We start from the raw sequence: 15,682 nt of genomic DNA, 5'->3' as shown, positions 1-15,682 counted from the left end.
AAAGATAGGTAACTACTCAGCTACACTGTTACCCCTGAACTCCAAAAGTGTTTTGTGGAGACAAGAACAATACATTGATTTGTGCATTATTAGTTACATAGATTTAATTTAGTTGAAGATCTGCCCATACTGAAACCCACATTTCCACATAAAAACAGGTACTTCCAACTATTACTAAATGATTATAAAAATTCATTAAATTAACTCAATTAATACATCAGTAACCATTATATCCAAGATAATGAACAGATTAAAATAATCTATTCTGACTAAAAGAAAAATCTTTTTAATATCTGCTGATTCAACAAACAGGAAGTGGATCATTATAATTTGTCTGGTTTCTTACCAGGGGACAAGCCCAGGGGTCAGGGAAGCTGCTCAGTTTGTTCCTGCACACATTGAGGAAGCTCAGGGATTTCAAACAGTGCATCAGAGCCACAGGCAGACTTGTCAGTGCATTATCGGACACGTCCAGCTCCTCTAACTTACGAAGGCCGATCCAGTTTGTAGCTGAAATGAAAGAGCACAAGCTGTGGCTAAATCCGACCTCGGTGACCGAAAGGCCATTCCTCTCCTTTTACTCTCAATAAGTTTGAGTCAGTACATTTATTGTCTCAAACATTTATGGAAACATGAATCGACAGAAAGTATTTAAATGGCTGTACCTACACATATTCATGAACATCATGCAGAGACATGCCAAATCAATCAGGTGATTAGGTGATAATCAGCAACTTCAATCAAAAGCCACTGTGATGATGTATTCATTTATAAAAGTATAATTGCCAGGTCCCTAGATGGAATATTGCCCAACAACTGATGACACAGAGAAAGAATGTGGAAGTTGGTGAATACTGCCAGAATGCAGAACAAAGACAAAGAACTTGACAGCCTCTGCATATTTGTATACTGTTAGCTGTATGGATATCCAGAGAAAAGAAAGCTGCTGTTCTCTGCTGCATTTGGGAGACTTGTTTTTTATTTAACAGGACATCATTATTTCTAAAATCTCTATACAAACTATAAAAGATCTTTGCAGCCTACCACTTGGCAGTTTCATTCTGGATTAGCTCTGTGTTTTCTAGCACCGTGGGGTGATACAATACAGCTGAAAACCACTAAACACAGGTTAAGGTGACTATTACCTGAAAATATTAACTTTCTCCAGTTCCACTGCATCTCAAACACGTAAACAATCATGTTTGCTTTGGTCTTCACTAACTAAATTATAACAGAGTTGAAACATACTGTCATGGATCTCGAACAGCACTTTGAGCTGGTTCCTGCCGGCAGAAATTCTCTGGATGTGGATCAGATGGAGAAGTCCGGGGGGCAAACTGGTGAGCTGGTTCTGAGAGAGATTCACCTGCTTCAAACTGAAGAACAGAAAAACATACATTACGTTGAGGCACCTGGTTAGGTTGAGACCTTACAATATTATAGAGAAACAAAACAGTTCAAACAAACAAAAACTCCCCATACACTCAAGATTCCCTGCAGAAGGGAGGCTGGAGAGTAGGCCTGCTCACTCCCATAGTTTTGTTAATTGAAAGGCACCTTTGTGTTAGTAAAATCTTATTGTTTCATCGTTACTCAGGTTTGGTGTCGTCCTCCCTTTGAGTTGAGGTCACTCGGTTGAGTCAAGTGTAATTCCAATTTGTGGCTGAAACAAACCACCAAGTTCTTCCTTTACAATTGCCTTCGATCAACGATGCTCCACATCCAAATTATGCCAGGGACTTACTGTCTTACTTTCGTGCCAGTTAATCTATTAGGGCCCAAGCACTGACAATTGCTCGGATTATAATTATTCAAGCAAAAGGATTGCATTTTTAAGGGGCCTAGACATGCTCCAAAACTCATGGAACTACATAGGAAATTCAAAAGTGGTGTCAATTTTCGGTTCCTGGAGTAATTTGAAATGAGAGTGGCAAAATTGCTCCACAGTACCCCCAAAAACGCAGCTCCTCGGTCGCATTTCATCGATATTTACAGGATTCAGTACACACATGTATCAGACGAGAAAAAAAGTCTCAAGGACCAAAATGCTAAACCCAACAGGGAGTCAGCCACTTTGAATGTAGTATCTATTTTAGCTGATTTACACATTTGATCTAATGATTGATCTAATGATTTACTCATTAGATCAACTTCAATTTTGTTGAGGTTCATCCAAACACCTTGAACCCACACAAAAACACTGTAACACCCACATTAAAAGTTGTTAAAAGGCATACAATCACAGTGCGCCCTAGTGGCAAAAGGAAATTACTTCTTCATTACATATCTTACACTTTGATATACTCCCGAAAGTGGTGCATGCAGCCCTAGTGTCTATTTTACATCTGTATTTATTTATTTTGATGGAAGCTACCACTTCCCTCCTTATTCTGATCTCTGTGCATACCTTGGTCCGGTACACATTAATCTGATCTAGCTCTGTTTTTCTTTCCTTTAAATTGTGAATTGTGAAAATAGCAGTAACAATATATTGATGCACACATGTCTGAAATCCAATCACCATGTTACTCTATACAACAAATGTAATTAACTGGAGGAAATCAATCATATCAAAGATGTAGGACACTGACTAGCTGCTACCCTGGGGCTCAGTGGAAACGTATACATCACAGCTGCAGCCAGGCCACAGTACCTCCTGCCATGTGTACCTGGAGCAGATGACCTCATGAGAGCTGTGAGCAGGAGGCAGCTCCTTCAGCATGTTGTCAGAAAGATCTAGAGTTTGCAGGTAGATTAGGCCCCAGGGAACCACAGAGGGCAGAGCAGTCAGACTGTTGGAAGACAGATCCAGGTGGGTGATTCGTGAGGAGATGTCCATGAACCAATCCAGCTCCAACCAGGGCAGCTGCAGGCCGCTCCAACACACTCTGACAGCCTGCATGCACAAAGAGGAACTCTATCAGAAGTGGACAGCTCTTCCAAATATACCGATTTATATATGGCCACCACGACAATATCAAGACCGAGCAACACATTTTATATAAAGAGATCTTTTATATAAAAGCGCCAGCTAAATGAAATGAAATGTAATGAAATGTAATGTTATCTCAAGGTACTTTACATTGTAAGGTTCAGACCGTTAAAACATTAAGTTACAGTAATATTCCCACCAAGTTTGGTGAAAATCCGTTCATGTGTGTATGATCGAGCTATATTGTGTAGACCCTCACAGTGGTTTAGAAACAACGAATCCTGCGCTACAAACCTCCTTCAATTCTCCGTGGGATGTTTCCTGGAGCTGGAGTCTGAGGAGGTGTTTGCTGAAGGTTGGATGGTCCATCAGGGTGTAGGATGAGAATCCTGCTCCATTCTGCAGCAGGAAGCGAGCTATCTCCTCATTACCTTCAACACAAAACACACTACTCAGTCTCTCTTTCCACATTAGCAGAGGTTCGTTCAGTTTCTTTCACCATGTGCTACAGCATTTTCCCGGAATCAGCTTATTACAATCCACAATACACACATTTTCACATAGGAGATATTCTATATTCATGACTAAAACCACCGTTAATATGAGGCTATACAATTCAAGCACAATACAAATACTAATCCTCATGCAGTAGTGACACGAGTGAGTGAAATTACATTCTGTAACATAGATCAGAGTGAGTGCCAAGTGTATCTACAGTAATACTGCTGTGATTGTCAGTGTAACTTTGCATCAGTGAATCCACCTCTAAAGAAGAATTCACATATTACACACATTAACTTTGAATTCTAAGTCATTGTTGTCATTTGAAGGGATCTGTCATCTTAACATCTTCATTCAAATACTTCAGGGTCACACTGTGGAAACCCAGCAGCAGGCGCTTGTTTGTTCATGTTTTTGTTGTGAAGGAGCTTTGTTGATTCCTGGGCTCAGCTCTGGGAGTAACATTCCTCAGGGTCAATAGTGATGCAGAGTGAAGTAACGTTTATACTAGGGTTGGGAATTTGTAGGCACCTCAGGATTCGACTCTGATGGCTACGATTTGACTATAAAACGATCATCGATGCATCTCACAAAGTAAATGTAACAACTGTGTGTAATGTAAAAAAATTAAAAAACTTCTGATAGTGTCAGTGATTATTGTTAAAGTGTAAAGTTAGCACAGGTCAGCGGCAGAGTGGAGGGAGGACACTCTGACAGGACACTCAAACACGTTAAAAGACGACAGACCTTTAATATGTGTCTGTCCTAATCAGGAGGCAGTGGTGGTTATAATTATGTAGAGATGGGACATTGGCACAAAAAAAAATGAATCGATTATGGCCACGTCCGTATCGCTATTATATAACAACACAAGATGTTGCTAAATGATAGTTTTCATCACTACATCAATACAATTAATATCAAAATCAAAACCAAGCCATTACACCACTAAGCATTACATGAATACGATTTATTTATTATAGATTTATTGTTAATTAATCTAATGGGTAAGTCAGACTAATAGTTTGTCTTTTTGTCTTACAATTATTCTAACTAACATGCAGTATTTGAATGATCTCTAGGTGTAGAGCTCAGACAGTTACCAGCATTAGGGTATCATTTAAATTTTTAAGTAGTAATTTTTATAGGCACAAAGAGACAATTTCAACTTGGAGGTAAGGGACACTATAAATTCCTGTACACATATTCAGTGTTTTTAAGTGTGAAGTCTACTCTCTTTATTCACACGTTATTTATTTGTATGCCCACTAGAGGCTGAGAGCATATTGCAGTTTGTGCGCCATCTATGGAGGCCTGTGTCATGGTGTCTCGTGTGAGTATAAACTCTTTAAGAGGAAAGATATGGGGTGCTTTCCATTCAGTTATTTATGCTTCCTCTTGTCCTCACTTGTCCCAAAACAGATTGAACTCTGCAATCATCAAGGGTGTTTCATTCCCTTAAATATTCCATGGAGAAGAAGGAGCGGGGGATATAGTGGCAGGATTCATAGATGTTTAGAGTGAGGGAAGGGAGTTGCCGAATTAGTTTAATGGAAGGCATCTATGGTAAAAGCAAGTAAACATAAAATACAGATTTTGAATGTTTTTTGAAGGAACAGTGAATTATCAATCAGTAAAGAAGACTTCTGTTATATGTATAATGTGTAATGTGGAGTGTATACATGTCCGTCTCCCTACCTGCCCGTGCAGCAGCATACAGTGGCAGTCCAGTAACAACAGCAAAGTCATTGCTTTGGATGGCACAGTCCTTGACGTCAGCGTCATAGCTGAGGACCAGCAACCGGACCACATCCAGGTGACCCTGCTGGCAAGATGTAGCCAGCATCCAGTTCAGTAAGTCTCTCCTTAGACATGGACCTGAGAGGGAGCCATAAACTTCTCATAATTCAACCCTTTTATTAGACCGTCTCGGCTCTATCTCTTCCTCCACACCTGCAGTTTATAATTAATTGTGAAACATTTGTCATCTCCAATTTCAGGTAAAGCTTGGTAACATCAGTTAACTTCTCAGACTTGACACAGCTCATCTAGAGTTACAGGTTTTCAAAGGGTGAAAAGTACCAACTGTCCATTGATTAAAACATTTTTTTACAAATTAAAGGCCAGCCCTGTCTCATATTTTGTGAATGTTGAGCCGTCGCTCTTTCTCCTACCTGGTATGGCATCCAGCAGCTCTTTGACCAGGCTGGTGTGGCCGCAATAAGCTGCCATGATGGCTGGGTTGCTGTTGGATGGCTCCTGTGGCACCGAGATACGAGCTTCTTTTAGCAGGTAACGCACACTCTCCAGATCACCATGCTGAGTGGCCACACACAGGAGATGTTCCTATAGATATATAAATATATGTATAAAAACACACACAATTATAGTTGACAGCCTGTTGAATATTCCTTTTTTTTATCTTTATATCCAGCTCTTATTGTTTATGGGAACTTCAATAAACCTGAAAAAGATCAGTTAAGATCTTGACCATCTTTCAGGGGATCTGATACAGTGATTCTATCACGGTGTAGTTCAGATGTGTTTGTATTCCTATCATAAATTTCTCTTACAATTGTTCGTATAAGAATATTCTCTCTCTCTCTCTCTCTTTATCTCACTTTCTTTCGATGAGAGCTAATTTTTTTGGGTTGATTTACTTAAACCAGATCAGCTGGGTGTGAGTATTACAAAGCCCTGACCTGCTTATTACCAGCATATTACAGTAACCATAGTTTTCAGCACGCATAACACATCTTGTGACACTGATAACTACAGCCCAGCCACCACATGTCATGTGTATTTTGGGTGTACTCACCCCATTTATCAGGGGCTCCCCTGCACTGCACTCCATGCAGCAGGCTCTCTGGATCAGCTCTCTGGCAGCCATCTCCTCTCCTTCTTTGTACGCCGCCTGGATGTTCTCCAGCGTGAGAGATGGAGCGAGAGCAGAGTGGGCCCCCATAGCATCCACCAACGATGTCTTGGCTCCCATTTCCTCCCCAGAGCCTGAGAGCAGAGAAAGACACCCAAGAGAATAGAAAGAGTACTTGTGAGGAAAAATAGGATCATATGGCGTAGTGCAGGTTGAACACATCGTATTACTGTAGGCCTGTTATCAGCAGACACCCAGAACTAGGTCATCTTATTAAAGAACACTGTCCCAGCTGAGTGGATTAGTGTACAATGTGAACGAGTACTAAAAGGTAGAGCAGCACTTGACACTCAACTCACAAAGATATTAGTATTTACAGGCAAATACTAATGAGAATGTCAATATCAAGTTAATAGTCCTAATTCTATGTGACTAATGACAGAAAAGACTGCTGAGGGTTTCCATTCAAATACTTGGGGAAGGTTTTTAATATCTTTCGGATTCAAGTGTGAAATCCAATTAAGCTACTAGATGTAAATTAAACCATAAATAAATAAAACATTCTGTGGAACTAATACACACACATAGCTGACCAGAAACATGTGGCTGTGACACAGATATTAAAATGAACCCGAGCTAGATCTATAGCCTGGTGTTTTTTAATGCCATCTGATGGAAGGTCTGACCCATAGGTCTGACCCCAGTTTCCAGAGAAGATAACCACAAATCATTAAATTGACATAAAAATCATATAAGGGCTACCATCTTCATGAACTAAATTTGACACTATAAGACATGGGTAGTGCACAGAGGTTGATATCTTTGATCAAAGCACGAATATTTATTTAGTGAAACCATGAACATTGATTTTCATGCAGAACTTCAAATGATTGCTACATTACACAGCTAAGGATATGTTACCCCCAAACTGCATGCACTCCTAAATATTCCATATGTTCTACATTGTTAGAATGTTCAAATTTCAAATGTTTTGACTTTTAAGCACAGGTAAATGTTACCTATTGAGAAATTGTGCGATGATTATACCTTGACATTCTAAGAGGAATGCAGGCCAGCAGGATAATAATACATTGATAATGTCTCTGTAGAGACATTGGCCTGATGATGATAATAGACTTATTTTGTGGGCATGTGTGACAACTTCAACACAAAAATGTATATCCAGGCTGTTGAGGAACATGTGTATATAACTATTAATTAGGGCTGCTCGATTATGGAAAAAATCATAATTACGATTATTTTGGACAATATCAAAATCACGATTATTTAAACGATTATTAATATGTGCCCTTATTCTGAAGTCTATGCTTTATTTTTTTAAACACTTCCATTTCTGGTAAACACCGATAACGGCTGCGTGTCTCATTCCTCTGTGAAACAAGGATATCGGTGCCCCGTTATTCAAACCCTTAATGAAGGCAACCCTAACACTCTATGACCGACTGACCGGCGCGGAGAAATGCGTGTCCGGTCTGACCAGTCTGAACAGCCAGGCGGGAGCGCGCTTGAGAATAGCGGGGCGCGGTGCGGCCGCTACATGGTCTGCTGCTGCCCTCCCTGCTTTTACACTCGCGCTGTTTTTTTTCACCGGCGGTCACCACACACACAACTCGCCTCCTTCACTTTACAGCTGCTTGAAAGTGAGTGACAGTCAGCTGGGCCGCTGAATGCTTTGGGGGAATGAATGAATTGCGCATGCGCGTCTCTTTCGAAAAAAATGCCAAATAATTGTTTCAACTCAATTGTAGTAGTTTGGAGATCTTTTGACCCCATAATCGTAATCACGATTAGATTTCGATTAATCGAGCAGCCCTACTGCTTATTTGGAACAGCTAGAAGAGGCAGTGGTGTAGCATTATCTATTAGCATCTATCAACAACAGCATATTGCTACATTGCTGTCAGATGTCATACAGTAAGTGTAAGGATCATTCACTCATTTACAACTCTGACACTTGATGTGACACAAGCAGAGCATGGCCTCAGTTCACCAGTGCACTTCTTCAGGTTATATTAGTCCTGTGCAAACAGGAGCCACAACATGCGTTTTCTAGTTTTCAACTGTAAGAGGTGTGTTAAGTTGCTGCACAGAATAAGACTGTTAGTTGAGAACTGACTTTTGAAAATGGTTGTTTAACAGCATGATTTTCTTTTTCAGGGCTATTGTTTGTACAGCAAACACTACATAGATTAGAAAATAAAGTCTCTACCTCATTTTATGGATTTAACCTCACCAGCAAACACTTGTGTTTCCTATTTTAGCTTTGTCTGAGCTCCATGTGCCTGTTTCCTGTAGACCAGTGAGTTTATTCTATGAATAATTAATACAAAGAGAGTCTGACTGGCGTGCTGAGGTTACAAGAGAAAGGCTGAGACATGGAAACCATTAGACCCCCATGTGCCTCCCATCCACCATCAATACTCCTTCTCACAGCTTCCCCTGACCTGTCTGGGAAAGCTGAAAGAAGACATTGGGAGGGATGAGGCTGCCAACATCTCCTCCAATACTGAACTTTAGAATTCAAAAGAAACACACCCTTATGACTTCTGCTACGTGGAAAAAAAAAAGAAGTGTCGACTAAAAATCTGTGTTTTAATCAGTGGATGTGATTAAAGGGGAGCAGAGGAAGGATGAAAATCTTTTTTGAGACAAATGAGAGGGACTTGAGCCACAAATTAAACAAAGGATCCTGTTACAGAAAATACACAGACAGAAAACCCTCAAGCAAGGAGAACTGATAAACCAGCTAAGCATGTAACAATCATAAAACCCACTCGCTTTTATATCACAAAACATGAGACCAAGGATAGACATTGCACTAAAAACCGAGGTGACAGACCTGAGTGAATGAATACGAGGGACACTGGAATCATTCTTCATTCAATCTTTTATATTACAGCAAAACTAACAAAGAAACTATGGTGGATTGAAGTCGTCACAGTCGTCACACTAACAGTGGCCCCAACACAATCAGATCAGAAAGCGATACAATCACATCAAACCACATTTCGGAGTGGTTCTGGGCCACATGTGTCAACAGTGTGAATGCAAGTCAGTCCTGGCCCACATACAAAGGACCTCCTACTCAGCTGACGTCCTCTGACACGCAGCAGTTTCACTACGAATCGAACATATATTTTCTCTTATCGTTGATTTGTTTGTAACCACCGCCACAATATCAACACTGTTTACCATGATCAATACTTTCCTTAAATTGATTAAATCTTTCTACAGAGAGTGATTAGACTTCTTTCTTGCTCACTCTCTGTCACAGACACTGACACACAAAGGGACATCTGACACGCTTGTGTACTCAGACTGGGTAAAAACAACATTACGGCTCTATCTTCGTATTTGCATATAGGGCGGGGAAGTGAGATCCTTGTGATCTCACTTCCCCTTGAAATCGGTTCTAGATACATGTCTAATATATAAGGAGCTGGAAAAAAATAAATAAAAAAAGGCTTGACACGTCTGCTTAAATAATTTAGCAATAACTTGATTACCAAAAGTAAATTTTCTATCAATAGAGAAACTAATTAATTTACTAATAATTGAATCTATTCATGCTGTCAGATTTGCCACATCACATCTAGCTGGTCTGGCTCCCAAATAATCGGATAGGCCTTCCAGCCAAACCTTTCCATACAACTGTACTGTACATGCCTAGACCCTTTTTGTCTATAGTGCTGCTTCATTCTCATCTGATGTTTCCAGCAGTTTATCTATTCAATGGAAGCAAAAGTGCTACAAAAATGTTTTGAGAAAAGCAGTTATCAGAAAAACTGCTGTGAGTATTAGGGAGCCTAAGCAGCTTAAGGAGCTGCTTAAGCAGCTAACAGAATTTCATTCCGGATTTTCAATTAATACTTTCTCCACAATTATCTATATGCTGATTCAGATGCATTTTTATTTGAAAAAACATCCTTGTAAATTGATTAACCAATAAATTTGAGCAGGGATTCATTAGTCTCGGTTTGAAGCTTTGTGTAGAAATTAAAGGTTGATCCTCAAGACACCAAACACTTTTACTTTCATTCTCTCGGTGCCGGACCACAAGAAGGAACCAGTTTCAGTATTCAGCACTCACGGCCAAAACAAGCACTGTTGGGCAATCTGTTGGGCAGGAGACTCAGCTCATGTTTGCACCCGATGGGATGACCCTGTATTGGATACTTCAAAAACACAATACATCTGTATATTTGTATAGTCTTGTTTTGTGAAGTCTGAAGGTTCTGACAGACAGTAACCACTCTCTTTCAACAGTTTTACGTTTGTGAATGGTGACTCAGTGATCGGGGGGGTCCCAACAACCACACACAGGCCTCTTCTTTCTATGAAGCACTGCCGTAAGGAAAGGACCGCTTCCACTGTGTGGCTCTGTAAACAGATGGTGTGTGTTTTACATACATTTTGTGTGTTAAGTTTTTGTAAGTTACGTTTGTTTGTGTTATTTTTCAGAATACAACCACTGCTTTCATTTAAAAATATAAAGCTTCTCTGTCTTTCATGCTCCAACCAAATCACATACTGTTGAGAGTTTAGTAGGCGGATAGTAGCAGCTGAAACATATGATACAGGTTGAAATATTGCCCGAAGCCACCACTCCCAAAACAGCTCTTATTATTTTGAACGGTAATGCTAGCAAGACTGTCTCATTAAAAAATATACTTGCATCAGTGTCACAAACTAAAAAAAAAAAACTTGAAATGTAATATTTCTTTTTGAGGTCACTGAAAAGCCTCTAAAGCAACATTTGCTCAGCAAGGACATATCCCACTAAAATCCTCCACAGTGTAACTCACCCACATGTATATGAGTGAGATGCATTCAGAAGATTGGCATCAGAACCAGGTTAATGGTTTCTCATAAACAGCCAAAGCAGCATTAATGATCTCTGCAGAAGTCATCAGATCTATAACATCTTCAGAGCACACTGGCTGATCCAGATATTATAACCATAATCTGGTTCCACAGAGCAGATTACAGGCTCAATGCGTCCTACATGTGCAGCATATAAACAAGGCTCCATCACCATTTAGCTCTGCCCCTCTGCTTCTCTCTCCTACTAACCTGCTCATAGCGAAACAACAAATCCTGCTCTTCCTCGTGCCACCATTGCATAGACAGCAGACAGTTTTCTTTTCATGGTTTCCCTTCAACTGCTGCGTGACGGCTCCTTAGCGTCCTAACCCATCGTAGTTTCTGTTCTCTGCATGATCTCTCCTCTCTCCCTCTCCCTCTGACTAGCTAAGGAGAGCGGGAGGATGGGGAGACAGAGGTACTGAAACAGGAGGAGAAGGGGGGGGGGGGGAGCAATAGGGAGTAGGGAATGATGCTCCTTTGTTTAAGAGCGACACCAGCCTCTGAGCTTCCTGTCTCTCTCTCCCTGGCAATATTCAGGTCCACTGCACACTCACAGTATATCTGATAGATCCTATCACCACTTGCAAGTTTCCAAAAAGTCATTACCAAAATGTAAAAAAAAAAAAAAAAATCAGTTTCCATCAATTTAAACAGGGAAAGGAAGAAATACTTCACACAATCGACCAAGCTGCAAGACCTTTTTCTTAAATTCTGTTTGATAATACCTATTATATAATAAATATATTATTATATATCCATAAATTATTTTCTCCTTTCTCTTATCTTTGTGTCAAATTTCTCTATTTGTCCATGTGCATGGTTCCATTTCTTCTCTCTCAGCCTCCGAGATCAAATGAAGGCAGCAGACAAAAACCGGCATACACACTCTAATTTTGGTGTAAAAGATATTTTTTCTCTTGGGCACTCTCTGTTTCTATCTACACAGTTTGCAGAGAATTGACTAAGACTAGAGCCTGCATTATAATAATATCAGCCTTTGGAAATTAATGGCTTGCCCAATTTCCGTGGATCAGATATGACAAAAGGCCCCAAAATAGGAAACCCCCAAATGTATTACCGGGCAAATTCTGGCAAATGCCAGGGCTTCATGTGGCTTTCCTAATATTTTGCTCAGAGCAATATCACAGAAACATGTTTAAATTTACAGTCAGAGCAAACTGCCACACAGCCAGGCAGTACCCACAAATCCAGGACCCAGACGCCGTCTTATCTGTGCCGAACAAATCACCGATAAATCATCAAGAATTGTCAACGTTTGACAGAGCGCTTCTATTTTAACTGATGCAGCTTGTCTAGGGAGAGTAGACATTGAGAAGTGAATCAGGAAAAAGTCGCTTCACATGGTTTCCTCTAAAAACACCTTCAACACTGCATATACATCATTGACAGGACAAGCTGAGGCGCATTACTCTCACTCACAAAGAGAAGTAGCAGACGGATATAGGAGGAAAAGAAAGCAAGAGAAAAGAAAGCGTTTAAAGTGTTCAGTTGTTAAAATGTGTTGAAATTGTTCGAAAATTGGCTGAGATTCACTGTTAAGTGAAAGAGGCTTAAAAGAATATATATCTAAATTTAAAGACTTTATCTAACATGGGTATTTAAAAAAAAGCTTTCTGCAATGTATTTAGTTTTTACTTGAGATAAAAGTTAAAAACTAAATTATTTTTACAAGACCACTTAATTATAATCCCTCCAGTTCAATGTGAAAACTATTATTATATAAACATAACTGCATTACACTTTATTTGATGGTCAGTTGTTGACTACATACAGACATTGAAAAATCTGATATATCAATATATGTTGCAGTGAATCCTAATACTAGGTAGATAGTACGATCTACGAGCGTATAAAAACTCTTTCTTTGTGTGTTCAGTGAGAGCTGTCTAGCTTTCACATACAGTGAAAGGCAGCTTTGTGGCTATCAGTAATCAGAGTTTCAGTTCTGTTTTTGCTATATTTAAGCAGCGCTGCAGACTCTCTACACATCCATTTATTTTAGTTTACAGTCATAATCTTCATGAATCCTCCTGAAGCCTTTAACACCATACCAGGCTGTGTGCAGTGACAGACTTTAGAGTGGGATGGATGAGAAACAGGCAGATAACTCACTGCTTTGTGGCTCCATGCTGCTGGGAGTGTCTCTGGAGTCCTGGGGAAGGCCGACAGACCAGTAAGACATTCTTATTGGAGTCACTGACGAACTACCACCAGAGCAGTGGCATGGATTCAGCCATCACCCTGCAGTGACAAAGAAAAAAATCCCTGAAGTAAAAACTGAACATGACACGTTTCATACAGGAAGGATTTACGGCAGAGCTGCCATGTTGGATTCCAAAAAGTCAAAAAAATATATATATATTTGCAATTAAGTTAGACTAGTTTGCTGTGATAATGCTTGTTTGTAGTTTATTTTGTGAAACTGTAAAAAATGACCTGCAGTTGAGCCACAGTAGGTAAAGACCGACTGCTGGACTCAGTCCTCTGAAGCCTGGAGCTGCTCCACAGCTGCTGCACAAAGAGCTGTGCATCTGTTTATTCAAAGTTCAGTGATGCTCGACTCAGTATAGAACTTGAGAATGAATTGTTGCTGTTGTCGTGATCGACAACATCACTTTAGTTGATAGACTGCCACAGAGCAGCGGTTAGCGTTGGTAATTGAATTTGACTTATTAAATCATAATTTAGATTAATTTCAAAATACTTTAATTGCTTTAATAAACAAATTAATGAGAAATTTTATATAATTAAGTTAATGATATAAAAAATATATTTCATTATAGTTTCAAATACACAAATATTGGCACTGAAAAAAAAGGTATCACTGAGTAATAACACACAAGCATAAAAAATTTACATTTTAATTGTAGCCGTATTTCCAGTATACACTGTCAGTGTTCTAGCCACATATCTTTCCAGAAAACAAAATATAAAACATAAGACCTTCATCCCAAGCTCTGGATCTCTCTATTCAGTTTTCTCTTGTAAACATACAAAATCTCCCCCTCTCTTCCATCCTCCCACACACACAGGCGTGAATGTGTGTGTGGGTTTCATCCAGGTGGGCTTTACCAACCACTGAGATTAATGTATATGCACCCCCCACTGTCACGTTGCTGCTACCACATAGGCCTACTGTAAAAACCACACGTTTGGATCGTGTTGTAAAAGAGGAGAGGTTTCAAAATCCACTGACATTTAAAACCAGTGACACCCATCAAAGATAGAAAGTTTGAACAGTGAAGTACAGCATTAAATCATAGTAACTATGAAGTAATGGGCAGTAGAGTACTGGTGTTTTTCTTCAACCACAACGTCACGTACCGACTCATGAATATATGAGCTGTCACAGTGGCACCAGACAAAATGTGACAATAAACTCACCGCATGCTCGGAGCTCCGGGCGGTTCAGCGCAGTAAACTTCTTACAGGCGGAGAGGACTCAGATCAGTGTTGGACATCAGCATTTGACTGAACTTCCTGATTCCGCGATGCAAACTTTCCAATCCACACACACACGCACACGCGCACGCACACACACACACCCACACACAGACACACATACACACACAAACACACGAGCTGTCAGGGCAGACGAGGCGAGTCCGAGCGGGACGAACGGATCTACTGGCCGTGTTGTTGGAGAGTTTGACACAAACCCAGTTGTCCCAGTCGACTCAGGAAGACCCTCCTGTCTACGCGTCTTTAAACAGCGTCAACAGCGGACATTATTTATCGCATATAAATCAAAGCTCATTGGTAGAAATCACTTCACTCTACCGCAGTTGACTCTTCTCCCGTCCTCTCTGTGAGAGAGCACCCGCCCCCAAAATACCTCTGATTGGTTTAGTTTTAGGAACGACGCGTGATGATTGGTTAGTCTTAGGGAATAATATCAGGGTAAACCAATACGAGGCAGAATAGGGACGGTTCTTCTCCTGGCTACATATTTATAAAAGTGAACTCCTCTTGTTGAAACAAAACCTCCGAGCCCTGCTCTGACTGCAAACTTGTCGCACATGCCCGAAAATACATGTTTTCCACGTACTTCCCCATTTGATCAGAGCTGTCACCACATTAAGGAGATTGTTTGTTTTTTAATTAGACAGCGTCTCGTTTTTCCATCCTGAAGCTGATATTCATCATTGCAGAGATGAGGTTGAAAAAGTAGGCCAGTCTTTTAATAGTTATATAATTATTATTTACCGGTTTTATAAGGGGCAAATAAAAAAGACCCCCCAGCTCTGAGATTTTAAGTTGGATATTTGCATAAAGCACACATTCAGCCTTTTATTTATAGTTGACCGAGACTAATCAAACCATAAAGCCTATGTGAGCTTAATATTAACACCAAAATGATTCTTAAAAGTTACTGTCATTTAAATGTAGCGTTCATTTGTAAACTTCATGAGTAATAAATGTGTTATGTCAGGCCATGCTATATATGTTGTGTTTATGGAATAAAT

At 40.0% G+C, this 15,682-nt stretch overlaps 1 protein-coding gene across 2 annotated transcripts in view; it reads right to left on the bottom strand.

Annotated features, from left to right (window-relative positions):
• lrrk1 (leucine-rich repeat kinase 1) overlaps positions 1-15,015 on the bottom strand; it is a 56,635-nt gene extending 41,620 nt beyond the window's left edge. For both annotated transcript variants that reach the window (XM_053412854.1, XM_053412926.1), the window contains exons 1-9: positions 14,601-15,015; positions 13,329-13,457; positions 6,252-6,442; positions 5,608-5,779; positions 5,132-5,311; positions 3,227-3,363; positions 2,670-2,896; positions 1,249-1,376; positions 347-510 (exon numbers count right to left, since the gene is read on the bottom strand). In XM_053412854.1, coding sequence (XP_053268829.1) covers positions 347-510; positions 1,249-1,376; positions 2,670-2,896; positions 3,227-3,363; positions 5,132-5,311; positions 5,608-5,779; positions 6,252-6,442; positions 13,329-13,398 — 1,269 coding nt within the window. In that variant the 5' untranslated portion in view covers positions 13,399-13,457; positions 14,601-15,015. The remainder of the gene's footprint in view (positions 1-346; positions 511-1,248; positions 1,377-2,669; positions 2,897-3,226; positions 3,364-5,131; positions 5,312-5,607; positions 5,780-6,251; positions 6,443-13,328; positions 13,458-14,600) is intronic.
• Between the last annotated feature and the right edge of the window lie 667 nt (positions 15,016-15,682).

The sequence above is a fragment of the Pleuronectes platessa genome, chromosome 1 (assembly GCF_947347685.1).
Source record: "Pleuronectes platessa chromosome 1, fPlePla1.1, whole genome shotgun sequence".
Taxonomy (NCBI): Eukaryota; Metazoa; Chordata; class Actinopteri; order Pleuronectiformes; family Pleuronectidae; genus Pleuronectes; species Pleuronectes platessa.
Note: the sequence above shows the minus strand (reverse complement) of the source record. Positions and strands in the feature narration are given on the sequence as shown.